Raw genomic sequence first — 27869 nt, 5'->3', positions numbered from 1 at the left:
TGACCCATTACGGATCAACGCCTAGTTAGGTCCAACGCTGTGACTAATTTACCGACGTGTTGAACACCAATCTTATATATCCTGAGGTGTGGTTTAAGTTGGCCCTGCGCCACGCAAATAACTAAATCGTTTTAGATAAAAGATATACGAGCGATTTACAGGGAAACAAGGCAGGGGGATATGGTTGGGTAGATTGATCTTCAAACATCCATATTAATCTCATAGATCATTAGAATATACACGTTTAAAATCCTCAGTAATGTAGGGCAAAAGGCTCGATTATGTTTCCTGTTTGCGAACTAAGTTATATACTCTTAGCCTCTGCCTCTCTAAAGTCAACAAGTCAGCGACTCAAAATATATTTGTTTCTCAATCTGTATAAAGTACTACAGTAAGAGCTCTTTATTCACCACTCAAATGTGTCTAAGGTAAACATTTAATAGGAAGCACTAAATAGCATATGCCCCATAACGTCTATAATAAAAAAAATCCGCAAATGCGTTTGTTATGCGTTGTAAAGCGTTTGTTATGCTTTCTACAAGTAGTTAAAAGTAATATGTCGTTTCCCCTACGATCGCACACATGTTCATGAGAGTTAGTTAAATACTTAAAACTCTACACCAGAAGTAAGAACTTGTTCAAGTTTTAATTTTAATGTTTCAGAAATACTATGGTATTTACTTCCAGTTTGTTGAGTATTCGATTATAAGTTGTTCTGGCGCTCGTCGACATTTCAAAGCCCGTTTTCAATTGTTAAACAAAATCCTTCGACCATACATTAAGGCACAGGCGATACGGTCGTCGTAAACCACAAAAATAGTGAAAATCTCCCCGTAAAATAGTGATGATAACATTTCGTTGACAATAGCGTGACTACAAGGCCTTAGGTAGAACGACGTAAGGGGCTGGAGGATTGTTCCTCAAAACATACCAGGGAAAGGAGGTATTTTTAATGCCATCAATGTCAATTTCTTAGGTATTCATATACTTTAAGTACGTTTTCAAACAATAGAAAGTAATGACAAGTCGTGAAATATTTCAAAAGGATAATTATTTTGATGAAAACAACATTGTACTTAACTTTCGAAAAAAGTACGGGTTACCCCTATAAGGATTGTACCATGTAGACCTGACTTAACTCGCTTTGCTATCTACTTAATACGAACGAAACATAAATTTGTATGATATTCTACTCCTCTCTAAAAAAAACTATATTTATTTGAACCTCTTTGAGGGCCAGTCAATGGCTAGGGACTTGTGCCAGTAAAAAAAACATGCTCTGATTATATCAAGTACGAATAACACCCTGCTCTCTATAACCATTCTAAATATTTTATGTTACATTGAATTATAGGTAGGTACTACATTCATAGGACGGATACGATTAACGTGACATACACAGGGTAGATAGCGGTAGCTTTTCACCTTTGCGTGTCACAGGAGCGGTCTATGTACACTTGGTAAACTACAGTACTAATCATTTACAAGAACATGACTCTTTTACATCATACCTGTATAATTATTAAGTTCGCTGGAAGGATTTTCCCCCGCGATAGTAGACCCATTATCGATAATTTGGTTTGCCAGGCTTGTTATCGCCATGGGGAGTTTGTTCAGTTCTTCGTCGAGGCCATTACCCAGGTCAGGCAAAGGTGCGGTTGAGATGCTAATATTACGCTGGCCACTAAAACCTGTGTCACCCTTTCGCTGGAGCAGCGAGAGGAGATCATTGCCGAAGCCCTGCTGGGTCTGGCCAGACCGCGGATTCTGTTGATACCGTTGTTGGTATGCCTCAGGCGGTTGCTGCAGCTGTTGCGATGGCTGTCGGGGCTGGGTGTAGGGTGGGTGTGGCTGCTGTTGCTGTGGATAGGTTTGTAGTGGATTGAGTCCCTGGGGAGATGCCACGGGCTGTTGCTGTTGCCATACTTGCTGGAGACTTTGGTCCTGCCGTGGCAGGTACTGCTGTTGCTGTACTCGTTGTGGAAGTAGTTGTTTTGGCTTCTGTTGCTGTTGTTGTTGGAGGAGCTGTCGCCGCTGTAGTTGTTGCCGCTCCTGTTGTTGTTGCTGCGTCTGAATCCCCTCCTGCTGCCAATTGTTGTTAGCCCATTGCTGACTGGTAGAGGTGTTGTTACTCATGGAGTTTATAGGAATGCTAGGGGAAGACTGTCTGCTGTTCTGAGGCTGTGGGATGTTGAAGCACTTACTGAATGACACACTCGGCTCTGGGGCGGTAGGCGTGACAACTTCTTGCTTAATTTCCTGTACAGGAACTGGGAGGCTATTGGCAATAGAAGATTTGTCTTGGCACGTTCTTCTGCTGTCACCTTCATTTAGCAACTCTTCGAATATATCAAAAATAAGTTCATCGTTGTATTCATCACTATTGCTACTCGTATTTGGCATCTGGATCAAACAGGGGACAGTGGGGGAGTGGGAGTGGTAACACGACCACAACATAAGCCTGTGGACCCAGGGTAACACAAATCACATCTTGAGCCTGTGGACCCAGGGTAACACGACACACACATGTGGACCCAGGGTAACACGACTCACAACTCAAGCCTGTGGACCCACAGGGTAACACGACCCACAGCTCATGCCTGTGGACCCGCAGGGTAACACAACTCAAGGGTAACACGGCCCACAACTCGAGCCTGTGGACCCAGGGTAACATACTCACAACTGTGAATCCAGGGTAACCCAACCCACAACTCAAGCCTGTGTACCCAGGATAACACGACCCACAGCTCACGCCTGTGAACTCAGGGTAACACGACCCACAACTGACGCCTGTGGACCCAGGGTAACACAACTCACATCTTAAGCCTGTGGACCCAGGGTAACACGACCCGAACTCAAGCCTGTGGGCCCAGGGTAACACAACCCACAACTCAAGCCTGTGGACCCTGGGTAACACAACCCACAACTCAAGCCTGTGGACCCAGGGTAACACAACCCACAACTCAAGCCTGTGGACCCAGGGTAACACGACCTACAACTCAAGCCTGTGGGCCCAGGGTAACATGAACACAAACTCTGGCCTGTGGACCCAGGGTAACACGACCACAACTCAAGCCTGTGGCCCCAGGAAAAAGAAGACAATGCAAGTGTTTTAACTGCATGTTTTATTCATCTTTCCTTCGCTGATCTTCTGTGTGTAATGTTAATTTTTTGTCTATTATCTACCTACAATAACATAAAATCAACAGCGTTAGACAGAGCACGACGTGTTCAACACGAAAGCACTAAAAAAAAACACCCCAAGCATCTACATACTGGCCGCGCCTTCTTGTCGTAAAATGCCAGTAGCATTTTAACAGAAATGCGACACAAAATTTTGAATATTCAAAAGGTTAAAAACCTTGGTACATCCTAGACATCCTTCTCTGTCATTTTGGAACTTAGTTGACCCATTACGGATCAACGCCTAGTTGGGTCCAACGCTGTGACTAATTTACCGACGTGTTGAACACCAATCTTATATATCATGAGGTGTGGTTTAAGTTGGCCCTGCGCCACGCAAATAACTAAATCGTTTTAGATAAAAGATATACGAGCGATTTACAGGGAAACAAGGCAGGGGGATATGGTTGGGTAGATTGATCTTCAAACATCCATATTAATCTCATAGATCATTAGAATATACACGTTTTAAATCCTCAGTAATGTAGGGCAAAAGGCTCGATTATGTTTCCTGTTTGCGAACTAAGTTATATACTCTTAGCCTCTGCCTCTCTAAAGTCAACAAGTCAGCGACTCAAAATATATTTGTTTCTCAATCTGTATAAAGTACTACAGTAAGAGCTCTTTATTCACCACTCAAATGTGTCTAAGGTAAACATTTAATAGGAAGCACTAAATAGCATATGCCCCATAACGTCTATAATAAAAAAAATCCGCAAATGCGTTTGTTATGCGTTGTAAAGCGTTTGTTATGCTTTCTACAAGTAGTTAAAAGTAATATGTCGTTTCCCCTACGATCGCACACATGTTCATGAGAGTTAGTTAAATACTTAAAACTCTACACCAGAAGTAAGAACTTGTTCAAGTTTTAATTTTAATGTTTCAGAAATACTATGGTATTTACTTCCAGTTTGTTGAGTATTCGATTATAAGTTGTTCTGGCGCTCGTCGACATTTCAAAGCCCGTTTTCAATTGTTAAACAAAATCCTTCGACCATACATTAAGGCACAGGCGATACGGTCGTCGTAAACCACAAAAATAGTGAAAATCTCCCCGTAAAATAGTGATGATAACATTTCGTTGACAATAGCGTGACTACAAGGCCTTAGGTAGAACGACGTAAGGGGCTGGAGGATTGTTCCTCAAAACATACCAGGGAAAGGAGGTATTTTTAATGCCATCAATGTCAATTTCTTAGGTATTCATATACTTTAAGTACGTTTTCAAACAATAGAAAGTAATGACAAGTCGTGAAATATTTCAAAAGGATAATTATTTTGATGAAAACAACATTGTACTTAACTTTCGAAAAAAGTACGGGTTACCCCTATAAGGATTGTACCATGTAGACCTGATTTCGACTTAACTCGCTTTGCTATCTACTTAATACGAACGAGACATAAATTTGTATGATATTCTACTCCTCTCTAAAAAAAGCTATATTTATTTGAACCTCTTTGAGGTCCAGTCAATGGCTAGGGACTTGTGCCAGTAAAAAAACATGCTCTGATTATATCAAGTACGAATAACACCCTGCTCTCTATAACCATTCTAAATATTTTATGTTACATTGAATTATAGGTAGGTACTACATTCATAGGACGGATACGATTAACGTGACATACACAGGGTAGATAGCGGTAGATATTCACCTTTGCGTGTCACAGGAGCGGTCTATGTACACTTGGTAAACTACAGTACTAATCATTTACAAGAACATTTCTCTTTTACATCATACCTGTATAATTATTAAGTTCGCTGGAAGGATTTTCCCCCGCGATAGTAGACCCATTATCGATAATTTGGTTTGCCAGGCTTGTTATCGCCATGGGGAGTTTGTTCAGTTCTTCGTCAAGGCCATTACCCAGGTCAGGCAAAGGTGCGGTTGAGATGCTAATATTACGCTGGCCACTAAAACCTGTGTCACCCTTTCGCTGGAGCAGCGAGAGGAGATCATTGCCGAAGCCCTGCTGGGTCTGGCCAGACCGCGGATTCTGTTGATACCGTTGTTGGTATGCCTCAGGCGGTTGCTGCAGCTGTTGCGATGGCTGTCGGGGCTGGGTGTAGGGTGGGTGTGGCTGCTGTTGCTGTGGATAGGTTTGTAGTGGATTGAGTCCCTGGGGAGATGCCACGGGCTGTTGCTGTTGCCATACTTGCTGCCGTGGCAGGTACTGCTGTTGCTGTACTCGTTGTGGAAGTAGTTGTTTTGGCTTCTGTTGCTGTTGTTGTTGGAGGAGCTGTCGCCGCTGTAGTTGTTGCCTCTCCTGTTGTTGTTGCTGCGTCTGAATCCCCTCCTGCTGCCAATTGTTGTTAGCCCATTGCTGACTGGTAGAGGTGTTGTTACTCATGGGAATGCTAGGGGAAGACTGTCTGCTGTTCTGATGCTGTGGGATGTTGAAGCACTTACTGAATGACACACTCGGCTCTGGGGCGGTAGGCGTGACAACTTCTTGCTTAATTTCCTGTACAGGAACTGGGAGGCTATTGGCAATAGAAGATTTGTCTTGGCACGTTCTTCTGCTGTCACCTTCATTTAGCAACTCTTCGAATATATCAAAAATAAGTTCATCGTTGTATTCATCACTATTGCTGCTCGTATTTGGCATCTGGATCAATTGCTCAAGCAGGCTTTGAGGCTTTTTTCTTGTCACCAATGATTTTGAACCAGCAGAACTTTGTGTTTGTCCAGTAAGTCCTTGATTAGTGGACGTCCCTGTTTCGCCAGAATTCTCTCCATAACTGGAGGTATTACTGGACACGGCTGTAGTCTGAGTGAATCTAGGCGCGTTATTAGGATTCATCGCCTGGTACTGCGGTGGCTTTGACACTCCAACAGAGCACGGGCTGCTGGAGTTTCGTGCATATGACTGAGTGTCAAGTCTTACTGGAGGCTGTTGTAATGGGAAAGGTGACCGACGACTACTTCCACTGTCTTCGGTATACATAACTGGGCTGTGACTAAGTCTCGGGATTTTTTCTGGGAAACTGCAACTCAATGACATGTCAGAATTCATAGGGACTCCGGAGCGCTTCAAGGTGTTAGATCTCTGTGCCGTGGAGGTGCCTATGGCAAAAGACTCGTAGACGTTCTCATGCATGCCGCTACTGTTAGTTACTTGAGCGCAGGCGCTTGCCCCAGATGAATACAGCCCCTCCTCTACTTTAGGAACAACCAGCCCTGCTCTGCTGAGCGTGATGGTGGGCGTGTCCTGAGGGATCTCCTCAATGTAAGCTCCAATGGGATTCAGGTACTCAGGTTTTGTCTGGAAGTTATCAATACCTCCAGCCGCGACATAATCCAAAAGCTTTCGGTCAAAATCAGTCAAGTCTGAATTGATGATCTCTGCAATGTCCTGTAACTCCTTATCATCTATTTCACTGTCGCTGACCATAGCATTAGTGGGTGAGATATCTTGGGATTTTTGCCATGTGCTGGGCGGGAAGATTTGCTCTATCCCTGTTTCATAACCAGTCCGCTGTAAAGCCATCTGGTCCAGAAGTGTCCTCTCTGGCACAAGTTTATCAGCTAAAATAAAAATCCACAAGTAGTATTTAGCTGATTGTAATATTATACTGTCAATTTTAAAATCCTACTAATCCTTTGAAAGACGAATTTTAAAAGTAAACAATACACTAAAGCACCAAGGAAAAACTAAACCAAGAATATGACAAATACATCACACATAGATCTTCTAGCAGAGAAGATTGAAAAGAATTGTCGTATTAGTAGAGGAACAAAAAATATTTTTTTTTGCCATTGAAGCTTTAGTTTTTTGTTGCAACATTTACAAAATAGATGCTTCTTTTTAAAACATAACTCTCATAGTGACAAAAAATACACTCACATGTTGCATGCCATTTTGGAAACACCATGACTTGATCATCAATAAGTGCATCCTTCATCTCCTCATCGGTATTAGAGTCAACCACCTCCGTGGTAATCTCAGTTATGTTGTGCTCAGCAGATGCCAACTGTGGCTTGCCATGCAACTGGGCCATACCCAGCACGATACTTCTATGCTCTACCTCACTGAAGGACAAAGCTCATGTCACCCCTCAGGACACCATTATTTGTATAATACAGTACTTAGATGAAGTCTGGAGATGCAATCATTCTTTTGAATTGAATTTGTTTGTTTCTTTAAAAAAAGTCGTACTAGGTTGTGAATGGAGACGATGCGATCGCTATACCATACATGTCTCACATTGCTTCAAACATTGCTACATGCTTTTTTCAACAACTTAAGTTCTATAAAGCTCTTTCACAAGTAGTTTTCAATCTAGCTAGTGTTCTGGATATTTTTACCCAGATAAGCCATAAAAGCAATGATTGGACCCACCTGAGGATATAGTTGAGGCAAAGCATCTGTTTGAGTTCAGGGTTTGATGGGTGAGGGATGAGCGAGCACTTTGTTTGCATCCATACCCATCCCCCATTTTTATTCATCCACCGGTAGTACTTGGTCATAATTTGGCCCTTGGCTAGAACTAAACCAGATCAAACCATCAAACCACAATGTTACTATTTATGTCTATGCTTCAGGAAATAAAATACAGTAGAAATGACTAAAAATCAGTCTGTAGCAAACTTGAAGTCAGATTGTGTTTGTCAAGATTGAGTTTGAGTTTGTACCTGTGGACAAGTTAGAATTGTTTTATGGTTTTTATAACACATTAGTCATTCAGTTCAATAATAGTCTGGACAAAACCCTAGGGAGTTATTAATTTAGAGAGGTTTAGCCTTTTCTTGAATAAACTGTATCCAGCAAATTCAATATCATTGTAAAATAGTTTCTCTTACACTTGGCATGATGGCCCTGAATAACAGCGACATCCCCTGCATGGTAGAAGTCGTAGGCAGATATACCAACAATGTCTTTAGCAAAGTAATCCATGAACTTATGAATCCTGAAAAGAAACCACAAAAGGTAAAGTGAGAGTGAGTGAGAGTGAAAGGAATAGCCCCAAAGAATGATGACCTGATGGTAGGGATGAGAGTGTGCGAGTTATAGAAAGCATTTTAACAAAACCAAGAACTAAAAATGTAATGTACAAAAAAAAAACTGGAAAAGGACTAATGAAGCTATTCCTTTGCTGAGAATTGGATTTCTAAATATCTGCTGGTACCATATTTTAGTTTGGCGACAATTGCTTTCCAATTCAACAATTAAATATTAATTAAACATATTATTACAATTGGTGTTAGTCTGATAGTGGCATAAGAATGAGATCTTTACCTTCCCTCACAGTACACAATCTTCAAATCCATGTTGACTCTGCTCACGAACATGTTACATTCAAGAGGAAGTTCGTTGATGTTCATACTCATCACAGACTGGCAGACCATCACAAATGCTTTTCTGTGAGTTGACTCATTGTCTAAAGCATACTTCTTCAATCGACCCACACAGTGGATAACCTAAACGAACAGGAAAGAATTTAATATACAGTAAAACTCGCCTAAGCAACCGGCTTGTAAACCCCCAAAGTATTAAAGTTTTCACTTCCCAGAAAGTCCTGATTTGGTGTAATAATATTTTTTATCAAATTTTCTTTTTAACCCCCCATTCCAAAGTCACTGAAGTGCCACACCCATCAAAATCCTAACTACTGTTACATAGGCATAGTGCATAAATGAATAACAAGAAATTCTTGATTAGCTTAAAATACCCTTTTTTGGTATTTCCCTAATTTGAAATCAACTTTTTAAAATATTGATTTCCATTTGGGCTTACAAATATTTCCAATAGGTTGGAAAAGTTGTTGTCGATAAGCAAAAATCAATGCCACATAAATGATCCATTACCACATTACCAGCTTTTTTCGGGGCCATTCCACTGATTTAGTATAAGAGACACCCCTCCCTCCAAACACAGACACACTTTGTTTTTTTTGCTAAACATGCCTTGAAACCAGATGATTTAGTATAAGAGCCGCCTCGCCTTACAAGGGTACACTTCATTCGCATAAAGAAGGACTTGGTATCAGTAGGGCTTGGGCTATTATCTGTGTCACAAAATAAAATGTGTATAAATAAATAAATTGTCTATCTTCATTTTCTGTCTAACATGATGTCTCTATACAGATAAATAAATTCTCGGAAGACATAATCAAGAGATATTTGAGTCTACAGTCTCTTGCAAAAAGTTAACCTTGAAAGTAAGGGGAACCAGGGGCTTGTTGGTGGGCATCGACATCACTGGCTAAAATCTCTATCTCATACAACTGGTTTGCCAGGTCAGTTTGGTCTTCAGGGTGAACGTAATGGTATACATTATTTCCAGTCAGCTCAACCTGCAAACAATCAACACATTTAGGATAGAATGGGATGTTTCTTTTAAAGTGTGGTTATGAAAGCAAGGGGAAAAAAGGATACTTTTTTCATTACATTTAAATTACATTTCAAACATTATTATAAATATCACTGCAAACTCTGAATACCTGAGAAAGGCCCAGATTGACTGAGACTGTTTCTGATATGTAAAGAATCTTCCCTTCTTGAGATAAAACCATTAGAAATCCATCCATGGCCTGCAAAAGATTACAATGATAATAAAGATCATGATGAAGTGCAAGTGGTTTCATGATTGGGCAAAGAGAGGGGTAAAAAACTTTTGCAACATTGAAGAAAGACAATTTAATAGGACCATAGGTATCATTACCATAGGTATCATAATAACTAGTGAATCCATTGAATAGCCAATATTCTCACCTGAAGAAGTTGGTTTCCAGTTTCCTCAGGCATAGAAGATGATTGGGCATTTGAATTGTAGGCAACAACTGAAAAAAAATCATTCCATCCATAAAATAATGATCAAACCTTAAAATAAATCATAAAATAATTATGAAATCTGGTATTTTTTTACTTTTATTATTAAGTCTAGCATAGTATAAGAACATTTTTGATAAATATCTTCATATGTAAATGGGTTGCTACTCTATGTGACAAAAAGCAACCACTTCCATCAGCTAAACCATGAAAAAATCAAATATTGTATTTTTTGAAAGTAATAAGTGGCTCTTTAAAAATAAAATATTATCATAAATGAAATTATATATACTTCAAATAAACAAATCCTAGTCTCAGCCATCAAGACCAGTAACATTGGTGTAATAACACTGTGTATGATTTATTGTACCTTCTTTTGAGGATGAGGACCCATCGGTATTACCTGAAGGAGATCAATACTCATTATAATGTTATAAACAGTCTGAAGTGGTTAACAAACTGTAACATGCAAAGGCAAGTGTATTAAAGACATTTGAACATACCCAGACCTGCATCCAGACCTTCTCGAGATAGGAAGGCAGTGTCCAATTTTTTAGGGGCTGTAAATAAAAGTTGAAAAAGAAAATATAAGAGGGCACAACAAAATGACTGGGTCATAAAAGACTACTAAATTACTACTTGTAGTGTTTTGTGTGATGGAGGTGAGTCAGCCAATACTATGAAACATTATGCTACTTCCACATTCATTTAACATTTTACCTTGCCAAGATTGTATTCTGAGAACTAGGGTCAAGAGCATTTGAAAATTAGCATTTTTGGAATTCATAAATAATCTGATATAAACTAGGCATGTTGTGATTACTCTATGAGTAATGTACATCTGGCATGTTTGGGCAAAGCAAATGTAATACAGCTTCTTGTTCAAGTCCATACTTTAGGAGATGCCCAGGAGGGATCCAGGAATCACAATGAGGGGGAAGGGGTGGGTGGGGGCAAGCAAGTATTTTAAGTAAGGGGTCCGGATTTATTGTTCTTTCAAGGATTGTCCTATACTTGTTTATATTTTAATGCAAATGAGCTAAAAGCAGTGGCAACTCATGTTGCCATTTAAACCCCAGACTTACAATCAAATGAATTTGTTTTACTCTTTTGTACTTTTCTTTAGTTGGACTCTCTGCCAACTAAAGTGAAAACTTTAGTATGGACTATAGCATTTTGCACATTAAACCATTCATTCTGACAGAGAATTATTTAAACGAGAGCGGGTTATAGCCAACATAAAAGGAGAGAAATGGAAAAGAGCACAGTGAGCCCCCCCTATTACCGTACATCATTGTCTGAGGGTTTATATATAGTCATTTACACTTACAGTTCCCAGCGAACTCTCGCATGCTCAGATAACTGATAGTAAGGCGAACAATGGAGGCCTTATCCAGTTGGGAGGTGATGGCGGCAGGAAGAGGAAGAAGTCGCGCAAGCTCATCAAACTGTGCATTCTCTTTACCACGCCGATTGCGTGCAGCATCTCTTGAACGCTCTTTTCGCAACTCAACAACCCTATTACAGAGAAAATGAGGTTTAAAAAATGCTTGTAATGAAAAAAAGTATGACGAGGAAAGTTGATATAAATTGATATCATCTTTCACAACGTTGTGGATACCTACTTCCTTAATGTGAAGGGGTTATGATTGGTATGTGTACTTCAAACTCTACATCTCAAAAATAAATAAATAAATTCATCTTAAACTTATTTATTATGCGTTATGGCCAAAGACTAGAGCTCTTTGTGTATTATTCTGGGGAGGAGTGTGTTTGGCGTATACAATAGAAGAAAGTATTAAATTAATTCTGTAATTATCCTTTAAGGATTAGTTAAGCCATCAGTAAATATTGATGTGATACAAATTGCAGCATTAAAACTTCCGTATTGGCTCGGATCGGAAGGAAAAAGTAACAAAAATAAATTTTGTTGTAACTTTAGTGATAAAACTTTGCATAATTATAGCGGCCAGTCTTCCACTAATCCATAAATGGCCGACAGAGACAAATTTAGAAACAGCTTGCTTTTATTATTTGACAAAAAGCAGACACTGTTCAATTCCTTCGAAAATTCCGAAAAGAGCGAGTTATGCCAAGTCGAAATCCTTTAGTGTCCCTGGACATACAGCGTGATTATTGTCCGTTTTTGACTGGAACAAGATTGATTGAAGCGACAAGTTGTTCAAAGAAATCGAATCCTATTTATCCCACAAAGATTAAGATCACATTAGAAAATATATGTATTCTAAACACAAATAAAGTAAATTCAGGAGGAAAAAAAGAGGTTTATCGTTTTCACACCAAAACACAGCCATGAGACAATCAAACAACGCAAACAATCGGCGCGTGGAAAGTCACATTTTCGAATGTCTGATCCACACTGAAATGTACATAGTCAGGTACGAAAAACATACTCGTCCAGTTCTGCAGTTTTGTTTTGTTTTCAATATTACTTAACGGGTGCTAAATGGGTGGTGTAGAGTACACTTGAAACGTCCAAATAACTTTGTTTGTGATAGAAAAGCAGCGTCTGGTTTTACTTTTATCGGGAAAAGGCGTTAGAGGGGAACCCGAAACGATCAACCGAATTAGAAAGACAGGCGCCGACATGACAAAAATAGCCATCAATAAACCTGCAACCTCTCTATTTTGGATAAACAAGCCGTGAAAACAGCGTGCCGAAGTACAGTACGGCCTCTCAAGACATACAGAGGGCTGCATACAGAATCGAGTAAATCAAACTTGTGTATTACCCACCTCGCGTTATCGGTGCTTTTGGTCCTGCAAACACAAAACAGACACATTAGCGACGATGCATTTCCAAATCGAGCGAGACACGCAGGATCATAGCTCCCGCAAAGCGAGAAAGAATTTGTGACATGTCGCTCAAGCACTTTTCGAAATTCGCAAACGTCTATAATTACAGACAACTTTATTCCTCCACATAAGCTCACCTAGGTTTTGGACTTTGGCGCTTTACTGGAGGCATAGCGACACCATTTACCGGCGAAACACCGCAAGGACAACAGCCCAACTAGACTTTGGTAGCGTCACTTCGGAAACATTTAGAGGGAAAGCGATCACCCGGCAGAAAATCGGAGGTGTTTTCTCGGGGAACTAGATTCAAGATGGCGATTGTTTATAGTGCTTCGGCTGCTATTTTCTGCGACCGGATTGGTTGAACGGCCTTGAGTGGTCATGTGACCTACTATGGCTCCGGGGATGATAAAAAGCTCATCTCGCGCGCCACGCGAAGGTGACTAAATGCGGATAAGCGATTATAACCTAAAGCAAAAAAATTTGCCAGTAGCCACTTTTTCAAGAGAGAACGATCGGCACATCATTGTTTACAACTAAAGTACTCAACTAGTCTAGTCTCGGAAACGAGAACGGATAAATAAAGCTTCCATGTGGCTATGCCACGAAAGAATGCAGTAAAAAAGAGTTTTTAAATTATATATTTTGCTTCTATTGTAAAATTCAGTCATAGTATTGTATCGACATACTATGGTACTATGGTATAAACAACAACAAACAAAACAACATATATTTATTGTGCCCTCTGAAGTATTACAGTGACAGTTTGGAAGGAAAATAATTAAATTAATTGAGAGGATCACAACTGCCTAGAAATAGCAAAGCTAATCAATTTAGGTAGCTATGGTCAGTCAGTCAGTACTTAGAACAACAATAACAACAACAACAACAACAAAAGAAACAGTTATAACAAACACGTACCTGTCAACCTCCGAAAATCTCAAGGCTTGAGAATTTGTAGGGGGAGGGGTGGGGTATATTCATTTTTTTGGGGGGAGGGATGGGTATAACCTGGCAGGCGTTTGCCGTAAAGAAAGCTTTCGCGAACAAATCCACTTATAGATCTCACGAGGGTGTTAGATAAATTGCGTTCGCAAGGGAATTATTGTTTTAAATATTTAAAATGACGATTTTCTATAGAATAATTTTTCTGAAGCGGTAAAAATCGCTATAAAGCGGGAGATTTGGTGCTCAACGCGGGAGAGCGGGAGAAGGGGTCAAAATCTTGAGACTCCCGCCTAATGCGGGAGAGTTGACAGGTATGCAAACACATACAGGTAACATTCAGGCCTGTACCCAGGATTGGCCTAGGGGGGGGGGGGGGGGGCAGGGCAGTGACAGGCATATGGAAAAAGCATTGCATTTGAAAATTCCTTAATAAGAAATGACCCATGTTCTGGCCGCCAAGGGGGGTGCCCTGTGTACATGCCTGACATCCAGGAACAGAGTTCCATACTTAGCTCCTACATAACAAATTTTGAATTTTCCAAAGTAAGTTCTTGTTTTTGACAGATAGTGTTTTTTTAAGCTAGTCTAGTATTGTAACTATGCATTTTATTGAAAGGTGTGAAGTCACAAAAGGTAGATAGATGGTAACAAATTAGATTGGAAATCAAACACAAATAAGCTCTTGTGGATAAAAATGTGATAATTTCGGATTAGCTTACTCTATTGGCAATTATTATGTTTCTAACTAGAGGAAGATTGGGCTAGAGTGAGCTTGATAATTTGAAACTGTAATTATTCTTATAGCCTTGTTTTGGAGGATAAGAGGTTGTTGGCTAGGTGTTTCCCTATGTTGTTAAGGTATATAATCAAATATGGATTAATTAGAGTATAGAGCGATTGAATAAGGATAGGCTTAGGCACATACAGATTGTTAATACCTAGCTTTCATCAGGTGTAATGCCTGACCCAATGAAAGTTGCTGAACTTCACCCTTCATTGAAAAAGCACAATGCCAATCACCTACTTTACCCTAACTTTCGTCCAGTCTCTAACCTACCGATGGTTTCTAAGGTGATCGAAAAAGCTGTCGCTGAACAATTGACAAAGCATATAGTAAGCAATAATTTAGATGTTTCCCTCCAATCTTCTTATAAGAAATTCCATTCCACGGAGACAGCTCTTATTAAGGTGCAGAATGACATCTTATGTGCCATTGATGGTGGAAACTCGGTATTGATGCTACTGCTTGACCTGTCAGCGGCATTTGATACCGTTGATCATTCCATTCTTCTTTCACGTCTCTCATTGAGTTATGGCCTGACTGGCAATGTTCTCGCTTGGTTCCGCTCATACCTTACATCCTGCAAACTGTATGTACGGGTTGAGGACTGCAAGTTATCTTTGCGTAGCCTGGAATGAGGTGTTCCTCAAGGCTCTGTCCTAGGTCCGCTACTCTATCTTGCCTATACTTCGCCCATTGCTCAGATCATAGCACGACATGGCATTCTATACCACCTTTATGCGGATGATTCACAACTTTACGTTTCTTTTCTTTGAGGTAATTCACAAGATGAACTTTTGATGGCTAAAACTAAAGTTGAATGTTGTGTTCATGAGATCAATGCCTGGATGGTGCATAATGGGCTAAAACTAAATCATGATAAATCAAAACTTATTCTTTTTTCCTCCAAGTTCTGTCCTTCCCCCAGGTCTTGAACATGTAAAGGTGGTTGATGAAATCATCAAACCTGCCTCCGTTGCATGGAATCTGGGAGTAATTCTTGATAAGTATCTTTCTTTTGAAGATCATCTCAAAACGGTATGTAAATCTGCAAGATGCCACCTTAGAAACATTGGCAAAATTAGGAAGTACCTTGACAAGAATTCCACAGAAATACTTATACATGCCTTTATCAGTTCAAAACTAGACTATTGCAATTCCCTCCTTTATGGATTACCTGACTACCAAATTCATAAATTACAACTTATTCAAAACACAGCTGCTCATATTACAGCTTAACAAAGAAGACTGAGCATTTAACACCTATCCTGCAAGATCTCCACTGGTTACCAGTAAAGTACCGGATAATTTTTAAAGTTTTACTGACCGTTTTTAAATCTCTCAATGAAATGGCTCCACCATATATTAAAGATCTATGCAAGTATACTCATTCCCGATCACTACGGTCTGCTTCTCAACAATACCTTCAGGTCAAACGGGGCAATTTGAAGACCTATGGTGACCGCGCCTTTTCGATTGCGGCTCCTAAACTATGGAATGAGTTGCCATTTCACTTAAGGACAATGCAAAATCTTAATACTTTCAAGCAATGCCTTAAGACTCACCTTTTTAAAGAAGCATTTAATTTATAATTAGTTTAAAATTCATTTTTTTTAATATCACTGTTAATTATACATTACATACAAATATATATATTTTTTAATTATAATATCGATTTTTATAAATGTAACATTTCCTATTAGACACAATGTATTGTCAGGGTGATTTTTAATTGTGTAATGTTTATTTAATTGATATATAATTGTAAAGTGCCTAGGGCAATTATTGATGAGGCGCTATATAAATGCTGATATTATTATTATTATACAGTAATGACATACCTTGGATAAAATACCAACACTGCATTTCATTTTCATAGCAATATCCTAAATACAGTATGTTCTTTCCAAGTAAGATTGGAGTCAATCATGACTCAAAGATATTTGATGCACTTTACCTGCTTTAGTTCATCATGGAGAAACACGGGTTACATAATCAATAAGCTTTTGGCGAAGGTGGATATTTTGTCTTACTAATATTTAAGGTAAGCTCTAGATTTGAAAATGCCCTAAATTTGGAAATCGTCGCAAATGAAAAACATGTATAAGATTGTGGAAGAATGTGGAAGTCAAAATATGTATAAACAGCAATTATTAAAATCATTAATGTATAGGGGAAATATAAGGGGGCCCAATACTAAGCTTGTGGGACCCCACGAGTAATCAAAGCGTATTCAGAGTGGGATGTTTAAATTGAAACATGTTGCCTTCTGTTAGTAAGGTACTTCCTGAACCATTGATCTTCAATTTACGGAAATCAAATGATTTGATCTCTCTCGAGCCCGCGAAAAGGATGCGGTTTCTCACCTTCTACGTCACATACTCAATACGCTTCGCGAGCTCAGACGCCGCTTCTAGTTTAAAATACTCAAAGAATTTCTTTTATCTCGACACTTTCCGAACTAAAATCTTATGGCTTCGTTAACGAGGCAGCGCAGTATTTCAGAAAGCGAAGATTTATCCGATAGCTCTAGTTTTGACTCGGAGTCGGAGCTTCTTGAATCACAACCCGAGCTTTTGGATAGTGAATTTCATGGTTACGATGAAAGTCTCGATCCCGTCCCAATGACAATGTGATTAACCGTATTGAAAGCTTTGGAAAAATCTCAAAAGATTCCACATGGGCAATAGCCCTCTTTTATTGCTTTCTGTATACTGTCTCTAATTAACAAAGTTGCATGTGTAGTAGAGTGATTTTTACAAAAAACAAATTGCTTATAATAAGGAAATATTATGTCAATAAACATTAACAACCTTTTGTAATGTCATGCAGACACTGATCTAGCATCTGAAAGGGACTGAGATTACCCTATGATGACTGCGCCCTGTGCACCATGATTTATTTGCAGAACATTTGATACTTCCTAATAAGGCCAGATTTAAATATGACAGGCTTATGCATGTTAGAGGTCCTAGACACAATGAACCCAGGGTAACATACAGAAGGCAACAGCTACTCTTTACAGTAAGCTAACCCTCACTTTTACTTTAGTGTATTTAATTTTTTTCCACCTCTTTTTGATTGCAGTTTACCCTCAAGGGGCACTCCTTTCGTGAATGTCTTTTGGAATGTCAACTGTATTTTTGGATGGAAATTATAGAGGATATCAAAGGAAGGGGCATAGCTCCTTGCCTCATTGTGCCAGACCACAAACCGTACTGATGGGGGACACTAGTGAACTTTTGCAACAGGTTAGTTAGAAAGCTCATGTTCCTGGTCCTTTGCCAAAACTTTTGGCAGGCTGTGACACGGCGATCAGACAGAGTCGACAAGCCGTAGCATTGAAGTGCCTCGTCATAAGTACAGCCTGGGTAAATGACTTCTGAACGCTCTAAACAAAGTCAGACTGGCAGTGCTGCCCAAGCAAGGGAAGTATACTCCACAACAGACCTTATTAACAGACCTTATGAGGTCCAATTCTGATATGCATGATTTCTTGAGAGTTCATAATGTGTGCCTTGACAATGTAATCACAATGCGTATTACAGTTGAGGTTATCCGCAACTGAACCCAGAGAAGCTTTTAAATAGTGCCCCTTGTAATTGTACTGCATGTTTAGAGAACTGCAAGGGGAGAGGGTAGTAGATAGAAGATAGATAGTTTTTATTAGGAAAAAATTGCGTAGCAGCCCTTAAGCTGAATTAGGCATTTACAAAACAATAGATACTATATTACAACTATAATAAATTTAACTATATACAGTAATAAATATAAAATATAAAAATTTAAAAACGTGATAAAGTTCATCCTATATAAAATTAATCATAATCCATAAAAACCATATATACTCTCCATTTAAGATTTGTTGGCCATCGAGAATGTAAAAAAAGAATTCATGGCTCTGTTTGTTTTGAGGCGGGGCAAGGCAAAGGGCCGTTTTTTCCTAAGGTTATGGCTTGAAATGTTTGATGGAGGCAGCAAGCTCTTTAGTTTATGATTCGGATCAGAAACTATTTCGTCGAAGAGCTTGCTCCAAATTAGGCCGTGGTGCACTTCTAAATGGTGTTATGCCCAACAAATCACAAGCACCATCGTAGCTCGTACGGGGCAAAATTATAGATAGCGCCCTTTTCTCGATACGTACAAGCTCATTTTTTAGGTACTGCGGCAGGGCATTATGAAAAACCGGCACCGCATAGTCGACGGCCGAACGAATGCAAGCTTTGTAAAATAAAGATAAGTCTGAGGGAGGTAGCCGAGCCCTTTTAAGTTGGATTAAAAAGTATAGCTTTTTGCTCGATTTCTTGACTACCTCGTTCACATGAGCGTTCCACGACAAGTTATCGCTTATTGTGAGCCCTAATAATTTCGTGCTTATAATTTATTTTGCTAATAATTTAACGACCTCAAGCTCCTTTCCCTCGATGGTAATGGCATCGAAAGGTCGAGGCGAGCGGGCAAACGAAATTCTCATCTCTTTGCATTTATCAGGATTAAGGACTACTCTATTGTCGTGGGACCACTCAATGATGTCGTTGACCAACCCCTGAGCGCTGCTTAATTCCCCTTTCAATACCACTTCGGAGACCGTGGTGTCGTCTACGTACTTCCATAAGTGTGGGGAATGAATGTTGTGCGCCTAACCGGCTGCATGCAAAATTTCGACTGTCCATAAAGTTCATTTTAACCAAGCAGTTTTACGACCAAATCCGTACCACCATCAGACCTACACAGTTCCCTACCTGTGTTTTACTCTTCATTGATTGGAAATGGCCTTATTCTACACCAGGGAAGCTTTAAAAGCAGTTTTTACATCAGCCAAGGCGAAACCACTCAGCCGTAACCTGTGGGATACTCTAAACGGGCTACAGATATCACGTTTACGTCCTACTCGTCGGAGCAAACGGGCTGGACAACGGAAGCAAAGACCTACTTCGGGTTCTACTAGTCGCAGAGAGGGAAGTGCAGTTCCTGGCTTGGCAGAAATGTATTCGGTTCCCGATATTTCCAACCTCAATGAAGGGATCAATTTGCATACTCCAAACCAGAACTTATTAATATTCAATGTGACACCCAGCCCAGCGACAAAAACAACATTGGAGAAACCGAAACCGGACCTACTCGGAGACATTTACGCGCCAAAGTTCCAAATGTGATTGTCTCTAACGTTACGTCACTTGCTCCAAAAATCGATGAAGTAATAGAATTCGTTTTGCGCAAAGAAGCCGACCTTGTTTTTATTACCGAAACTTGGTTAAAAGAAAGCGTGTCCGACGGAGTCATTAATATTCCTGACTTTAGTGTGGTATGCCGTGATTGGATGGAACAGATGCATGGTGGAGTGTGCGCGTATATCAAAGATGGCTGTAGATTCCAACATCTAAAAGAGCTGAACTGCTGTGAAGATCATGAGAGTTTGTGGCTGCATTTAAGACCTAATCGCCTTCCTCGAGGTTTCCACTGTATTATTGCCGCTGCAATATATCACCCACCCAGCGCAGACGACCAGTCACTGCGGGAGCATCTGTTCCAGTCCCTCGCGCTCGTAGAGTCAAAGTTCCCCAACTCTGGCATACTGCTTACTGGCGATTTCAACCGTCTGGACGTAAGCGGCCTGCTAAGACACTTTCGCCTGAAGCAAATTGTTAAGGTGCCAACGCGGAAAGATGCAACCTTGGATTTGATTCTTACTAACATGCACGATCATTACGCCACGCCACAGGCCTTTCCACCTTTTGGTCTGTCGGACCACAACACGGTGCTAGCTGCTGCAATAGACAAGAAACAAAACAACAACCGCAAGAAAACTATCATAAAGCGGGACCTGCACACCAGTTCCAAGGCCGCACTCGGAAGATATCTGATCAGCATTGATTGGTCCTTGTTATTCGCCCCTCTATCGGACTGCGATCAAATGTGGAATACATTTATTGAAGTGGTGAGTACTGGGCTTGACATCATCATGCCCGAAAAAGAGTACCACATTTGTGCAGCCGACGCACCATGGATGACGCCAGGTCTTAAATCCATCATACTCAAGAGACAAGAGGCCTTTAAAAATCACGGCCCCGAGTCAGTTCAATTCAAGTTCTTCAGGAACATGGTGAATAGGGAGAGGAAGGTCTGCAAAAGCCGGTTTTACGATTCGAAGGTGAAACAACTAAAGGGCGAAAACCCCAAGAAATGGTGGGATGAGGTTAAGCAGCTCTGTGGCACCAAAGTAACAAATGGGGACTAGACTACTCAAATAAACATCGAGAATTTTTCCGAACTCCCTATGCAAGATCAGGCAAACAGAATAAACTCAGCCTTTTTAGAGCCTTTGGAGGTTTACCGGTTGAACGAGCCGCTCGAGCGCTTTCCCCTGGAGGATGAGCCCGTGTTCCTTAGTGTTACCCAGGATCGCGTGCAAAAGGTGTTATCCAAACTCCACCCACGAAAGGCCTCGGGCCCCGACAATGTGCCGAGCTGGCTTCTGAAAGAGTTTTCCGATATCATGGCCCAACCGATTACACAAAGGCCCAACCGATTACACAAATCCTGAACGCATCCTTTAAAGATCAGCGACTGCCACCCATCTGGAAAATGGCTGATGTCCCACTTCTTCCAAAAACGAAACCTGTGTTGGATCTCAAAAAAGACCTAAGACCTATTTCACTAACACCGTGCGTGTCTAGGGTGGCAGAGGAATTCGTGGTCACGGACTTTGTCATACCAGCGGTTCTTGAGGTGATTGGCCAAGACCAATACGGGGCGATCCCAAAGTCTTCTACCACCATGGCGCTTATAAGCATGCTGCATGCTTGGGCTCTCGGGACTGACGGGAATGGAGCAACAGTAAGAACTTTGTTGTTTGACTATCGCAAAGCCTTTGATTTTATTGATCATAGTATTCTCGTAGATAAGCTGAGTAGGTTGGCCATCCCCCGTAGCGTTGTTAACTGGATCATTAATTTTCTTTCCAATAGATTCCAACGAATTAAGCTAGCCAAGGGCTGCTACTCCGAGTGGGGTCCAGTCCCCTCCGGGGTACCACAGGGTACCAAGCTAGGCCCGTGGTTATTTGTTTTATTTATCAGTGATCTAGAATGTCACTCCCTTGGCTTGTGATGTAAAAAGTCTATAAAAATGTCTTTACATTTAGAAATGCCATGCTCATTAGAAAAATAACAGACATCTCTTGCAATGTGACATGATGCCGAGAACAGGAATGATCTCTACTAGTGTAAGATCATCAACGTACTTTGCTCTAGTGTTCCAGTTGTCGGACAATCTATTGGCCAGAAATGCAAACAACAGGGAATTAGCTTGGTCCCCTGTGGGATAGTTCCTTTGGAAGAGACATGAGAGGAAATAGAACTACCTATTTTAACCTCCTGTGAACATCTAACACATAAAGCTCATCACAGAGAACATTATGATCTATAAGATCAAAACCTTTGCAAAAGTCTATAAACATGTCCCTTGCTGAATGCTTCTATAATACCATGTAGAAAGTACACTAAGACATGAGTAGTAGATTTGGCCAAAAGGGCAAACTATTTCTTGTCTGACAATAAAGGGAATCAAGGGTAAATACTATTATGATTTTTTTCAATCTGTGAGGTAGGGTAATGGGTGGCATATCATTTTCAACCGACTTGGGTGGACTTCACTTTGAAAGAGGTCTGATCACCAGGGATTCCCTCACTTACACTGGTACATATCCCTCTCTTGGTGACGAGTTGTAGATTTCAGTCTATATGGGTGCAAGTTTGAAGGCAAATTCCCTAAAAATCAAATTAGGGACCAGTCAAGTTTATTAAGAAGGCATTAAATTGCCACCAGAAGAAGTTTGCCACAAGCCCCTCTCCTATAACACCTTTGATTTTTAAATGAGATAATTCCTTTTGGCAAACTTATCTGCAAATGAGTGGTTAGCATCCCTCACAGATCAATCAGCAGTCCACTATCATGACCTCAAAAATGACCTTTAATTTTTTGGAAAACGATCTAAAAAATCAGGGTGCGTATTATAGCTCGAGTTGGAAAGAAGCAACTGATCAGATAATAAATCAAAGCAAAGTCCAATCTGTACAGTATTTTGGAAGGTTTACAGCAAAACAAAGGATGATCTCCAGTGCTCTCAAACTCAGAGAAATCAAATCAAATACAGTACAATACAACTTATTTACAGTATGTATTACCCTCATTATTTTTTTTTTTTATCTCATAGTGTATTTTTGCATCTTATAAATTATCTTTTTGTATGTTTCAGATGAAGGTCTTGTGCAAGGGGATGTTAGGCACCCAGGTTAGCCAAGTTGCTACTTTGTTATCATTCTCTAATATTGCTTGCAGAAAAGATTTGAAATGTGGCAATTTGGTTAGAAGGAGAAATGTTGCAAAAAAACTGCAAGGCAGCCACTATAAACAAACTCCAACCTTCCAAAGACCCACCTTGTGCTCCATTATCTTTGGGACATTTCCCTGACTCCAAAAAGAGGGCCTTGGTATTCCTTCTTGCTAATTAAAATTATTACTACAACCATTTTACACAGGAGATGGCATCAAACCCTGGCTGAGTAAGACAGGGTGATTGTTGTTTAGGTACAGTGGCCATACTTATGTGTGTTGGTTCATTTCATCATATTAAAATTGCTGTATTGTAATATACTAATATTGTATCATACAATATCAGAGGGATAACTGACCGAACTTTGTATCAAAATTTCGGTTTACATATTTAAGTAATAAATTTTAATTGACTAAACTATTTCCTGGTAGTACTCCGTCCCGAAAGTTAATATCCTCCAAAACAGTCCAAACCTGCCACATTCGAAGGCACTATAAATCTCTTCTTTTAGCCTGTACATACAGACCTCGAAATTCCCTCCGAAAACGACAGATCTCTATTTAGTATTATAAGGAACGTATTGTGATTAGTGACATAGACTTTTGCAGATTCGTGAATTTTGACAGTGACAAGATGAAACACGCGCAACGTCACGCGAACAATGTCGGTGTTTTCCTAAAATCCTTCAAAAGTACAGCCCGACAAATATTACTGTACATATTTAAAAATCAAGGCAAAATTACCCTACCTTCCAGACTTCTTTTTCTTTGGCGGTTCCATCGAAATGTGACAATCTAAACAAGTGGCGTGAACGTTTCCTCCTCCCTCGATCGTCCTTCGCGCTACAAAAAGGCGATCGATACTTCAAAATACCCTCAACTGTCCCGGTACTGAATCAACTGGTTACTCTCTTCCTGGACACATGTACTTATCGTGGTCTGTTACGAAAATTACCGTAAAAATACAACAATTCTTTATCATAACATCGCCAGCAAGTTGCATCGAAAGGCACCCGTTTAAATCAATAATACGTCGGATCGTATTTCTTATTTACCGAATAAAGTGGGACATACTAGGACTTTTGGTTGGCTAACGAAGAAAAGTTACTGGCGAAAAAACAAAGAGCCAATGAGAAGCCATGTAAGATTTATTAGGCCTGGTCGCATAGTTTGTGATTCCCTACTTCAAGTTTTATTCAGAAAAACGTTGTTCATGGGCCTTTTTTGAGTCATAAACTCTCGGTTAAATGGCGGTAAGTGATAAAGATAACTTTAACGGCAAAGATAACTTTCGCATGGATTTTTCTAATCTCACGTTTGTAAAACTGAAGTCAATGTGGTTATATAGTTTTCACTTGTCCTTGTTTTTTAGACGGATTCCGCCATCGCCGCTTCCACTGGCTATGTAGAGGGATATCTTGAATGTGAGTCTTTCCTCTAAATGTAGTGTTGCATGTATAGTCTGTATCTCTAAATGTTATCACTAACTATCCCTGCCGGACCCACACATATTGTTTTGCCTCTCTGTCAAGTTGGTTTGCTTTGCGAGATAAACAAGGTTTAAGCTTATAATAATACCCCGGCGTAATTAATCGATGAAAATTGATAATCGGTTTGCCAATCGATAAGTTGATACCAATCGATAAAATCAGCCGATTAATATCGATTGATATTGGTAATCGATGCTTAATCAATAGTCACAAAAAGATATTTAATTTCATCGATTTTATCGATTATTATCGGCTGTCATTTATTGACTACCCTTTCTTCAACATTTTTTCACAACATTCTCCGGGGCCAACAAAGTGTTTGTAATGTGTGTTAGTGTATTGAAAAATATGTTTACTGAATGATTGTTGTTGTGTTGTTGATAGTCATAGTGGAACCATGGTTTGTTGAACAGGTTTAAGTTTAATGTAACAAAACAGAGATCATAGCAGGCCGCTCGCTTCACTCATCTTGCCACACAAGCTTGGCTGGAATTACGTTACCGTTCACTCTGACGCTTGTGTGCAGGCTAGACAAAATATAAATGGCATTCATTTTTTATTCAAGGATCCACAAAGGTCCGTCAAAGCAAAAGGGGGTGGGCCAGTGAAGCCTGGTCGTGCAAGATCCCAGGATGGCCTAAAAGCTTTTAACACAAAACCTTGTTAACCGGGTGTACACATATATGTGAATTTTTCAGTTAACTTTTTCTATAGAAAATGGTAACTTTTTGCAATTATGTTTCTCTTAATAAAAAAGTCATGACAAAATATAGAATCGTCCTATATAACATGGTTTATTTTGCAATTATGCTAAATCCAACATACAAACTTATTCACTATATACCGAGGTCGGTTTTTGCAATTATGTTTTTGACACAAATGTGAATTTAAGAACTCATCCTCCCCTTGTTGACCTTGTTACTGTCGTATCAATAGGAAGAACTTACCAGTAGGATGGCTCCTGAAAATCCCCATAAAATGTGACCATTTCGCAGGGAGTCCGTTTACTAGTGTCACAGTCACAAATTTGCTGGACATCAATTAACCATAGATTTCCAATTTTAATCGATTGATTAGCATCCATTGATTTATTATCGGTTTCATTGATTAATAGTGCCAGGAAAATACCCTGGCTCCAGAGGCTCTGGTAGCAAACTAGCTTATGCTGAGCTTACAGATGTTGCTCTGTTCACTTAAAGTACTGTTTAGATTTAGAGCTAGCAATCCGTTGTTAGCTGTATATTTGTATGACCCTCATTGCTGGTATGTCCCACCTCATTGTGGTAATAATCAAAATTAAAGATTAAAAAAAAACAGTAAAACCTGTTTTGAGATTGTACCTACAGTATAATCTAGAGAGCATATATGTAAGCATTCTTTGCTTGCTCTGTAAACCTCAAGATTATGAATAGGATGAAATGGAATCTGAAATCACATATAAGTTATTGGTACCTATTCTCCGCTGGGACCTATTCTTGGCCACATGAAAATTATGTCAAATATTTTGTAAACTACGAAGAACAAGCTGAAGAAACAACTTAGGTGAAACATGTTTTATAAAGCTTTTTACGAATGTTCATTATTTCGCTTACTGTAGCTTAGAGAATTTTTATCTTACACACCATAAAGTAATTACGAAAAATTGTTTTTGATTGCACTACGTGAGGACGAAAAAATGCTGGTAAAATCTCCAACATTAACCGATTGTGATGAAAATCCCTCTGCACCGCCATTCTGTTGTTGGTGTCCCAGGGTGCTGTTCTGGCCTTTGTTTGAGCCTCGTTTTCATGCTAGCTTTCATTGGTTTAGCCTCGGCCACGGCACCTATTCTCAGCCACTTGAACGATTAAAAACAAATTTGCGCAATTGCATGTTTCACCGTTCAGCATGTCGCACACACATAATGTCAGTTTTTAATCACTTGGTGCAGAGCCAAATGAAGCTTAAATTAGAATTGAATGGCACTTTTGCAAACTAAATTTATCAGAGATTATTGTATGTGGAATTTTAGCTAAACTGAAACTATTTTTTTCAAATGGACGATAATAGGTTAAGAGCGGACGAGAATAGGTTCAACTGGGCAAGAATAGGTTTGGGAAAGGGTTCGAAGTTACTTTGATTTTTGTTGGCAAAAAACAAACATGTAAGAATGGTCGAAATCAGCTCAAAGACGCAAAATATTCCTCTTTGAGGAAAGATAAAGTGGATGAGAATAGGTGCCAATACCTTAGCTACCCCTTTGAAAAACATGCCAGCTAGTCCACAGGTCCAAATTTTTTTACTTGTCAACTGCTACTTGTCAATGTGTCCACACATCAGTGCTCACCCTACCCATTGGTTTCAGTGTTTTACCCCAACCCTATTACATATTGAGTGGAATAGTTGAAGTGTGAAAGAGTTGATCCAAAATAAGTGGCAAAAGAAGTGATTGACAGTAGAGATGTAGCTATGCACCAGGGGAAAGGGGGGTAAAAAGAATCTGATCTATTCAAATTATAGCCCACGGGATAACTACATGCTCAGATTCTGGATCTAGCTAAATCAAAACTGTAGTTGAGGTGGGTACAGAGCCTCATATCAAGATAGCTTGGCTTGACAGTAACTTAGAGACATTTAAGGCTTTTGGACCAGAGTAGGTTTGAAAGATGTTGATATGGGTTACAAATCTTTAATCATTTATGAATGATGGTACTCCTACAGACATAGAATCTCTTCCTGATGATATGCAGAGAAGCTTGTCACAAATGAGGGAATTGGACCTGCATTATCAAGGTGAAGAGATAAAAAAATCTAAGACAGCACCAACCTTTATTTTAGTTCAACTTATGATTTTCTGGTATTGTTGTGTCACAGACCGACTTAAAGAAATAGAAAGACTGCTCCATTCATATAATCGAGATAAGGACCCCATTTCCAGAAGGAAATGGTTGATCCAAATTCAGCGGCGACTCGTCAAGAGCCAGGAATATGGTGACGAAAAGCTTCAATTGGTTGCACATATGGTTGATGTGGTAAGAGATCACATTTAATTGTTGTTAGTTATTATTTGATTATAGAAATATCCTAATTATCGTCACTCTTGACCTCTAGGGCTCGAAGTCCATCATTTACTTAAGGCACATTTATGTGAATTGATTTCATTTGCACTGTTAACATGTACGTTTATTATGTATTTTGAGTCATGTGATCACAATTTTCATATATTGGTTAAATTTCAGATTGATAACAAAAGTAGACAAATTGAAGTGGACATGGAAAATCTTGACACATTCCGAAATGATGACACCCAGTTTGCACAGCTTGTAAAACAGGAATCTTCAAGTACAGGCAGGTGTACCAACTGTTGTTAATGTGAATAAAACTGGCACCAAAGTTGCAGGGGATGCTAAGTGAAAAAGTGCTGCTAATTGTAACTTGTTTTGGCTGTTGATTTTTAAACAGGCATGCCAACAGATGAAATAGTGCCTCCAACAAAGTCTGAGAAAACTAAAAGTAGGTATTGCAAGTACAGTTGAACCCCATTACTTAAACCCTCATGGGAAACTT

General features: G+C 39.7%; 3 protein-coding genes across 7 annotated transcripts in view; 1 reads left to right on the top strand and 2 right to left on the bottom strand.

Annotated features, from left to right (window-relative positions):
• Positions 1–387: 387 nt before the first annotated feature.
• Positions 388–23721, bottom strand: LOC5515802 (protein similar). 3 transcript variants are annotated; one of them, XR_004296983.2, is made up of 15 exons: positions 12908–13149; positions 12711–12734; positions 11284–11471; positions 10457–10513; positions 10324–10356; positions 9897–9964; positions 9626–9715; positions 9337–9478; positions 9090–9190; positions 8422–8603; positions 7986–8092; positions 7525–7672; positions 7030–7214; positions 4536–6710; positions 388–1129 (listed from the first exon to the last, which is right to left on the bottom strand). XR_004296983.2 is itself a non-coding variant. In XM_032385571.2 (14 exons), exons 1-14 carry the CDS (start codon positions 23612–23614, stop codon positions 4912–4914), a joined length of 3156 nt encoding a protein of 1051 aa, XP_032241462.1. In that variant the 5' UTR covers positions 23615–23721; the 3' UTR covers positions 3109–4911. The 3 variants fall into 3 exon arrangements, 2 of the variants coding, with proteins under 2 accessions (XP_032241462.1, XP_032241460.1); XM_032385571.2 differs by lacking the exons at positions 388–1129; positions 12908–13149 and adding an exon at positions 23583–23721 and having other exon boundaries at positions 3109–6710; XM_032385569.2 differs by lacking the exon at positions 388–1129 and having other exon boundaries at positions 3109–6710.
• LOC116620037 (probable serine/threonine-protein kinase tsuA) lies at positions 1501–2403 on the bottom strand. Its single transcript, XM_032385566.2, has one exon. The coding sequence runs from the start codon at positions 2401–2403 to the stop codon at positions 1501–1503; it is 903 nt and encodes a 300-aa protein (XP_032241457.2).
• Positions 17307–27869, top strand: part of LOC5515743 (inhibitor of growth protein 1) — a 13791-nt gene continuing 3228 nt past the window's right edge. The window contains exons 1-6 of one of the 3 annotated variants that reach the window (XM_032385574.2): positions 23958–24086; positions 24206–24257; positions 27024–27095; positions 27177–27334; positions 27542–27650; positions 27765–27815. In XM_032385574.2, the coding sequence (XP_032241465.1) occupies positions 24081–24086; positions 24206–24257; positions 27024–27095; positions 27177–27334; positions 27542–27650; positions 27765–27815 (448 nt within the window). In that variant the 5' untranslated portion in view covers positions 23958–24080. Of the gene's footprint in view, positions 24087–24205; positions 24258–24888; positions 26740–27023; positions 27096–27176; positions 27335–27541; positions 27651–27764; positions 27816–27869 lie in introns of those variants that run through there. The other 2 variants (XR_004296986.2, XR_004296984.2) reach the window with 2 other exon arrangements.

This window comes from Nematostella vectensis, chromosome 2 (genome assembly GCF_932526225.1).
Source record: "Nematostella vectensis chromosome 2, jaNemVect1.1, whole genome shotgun sequence".
NCBI lineage: Eukaryota > Metazoa > Cnidaria > Anthozoa > Actiniaria > Edwardsiidae > Nematostella > Nematostella vectensis.
Note: the sequence above shows the minus strand (reverse complement) of the source record. Positions and strands in the feature narration are given on the sequence as shown.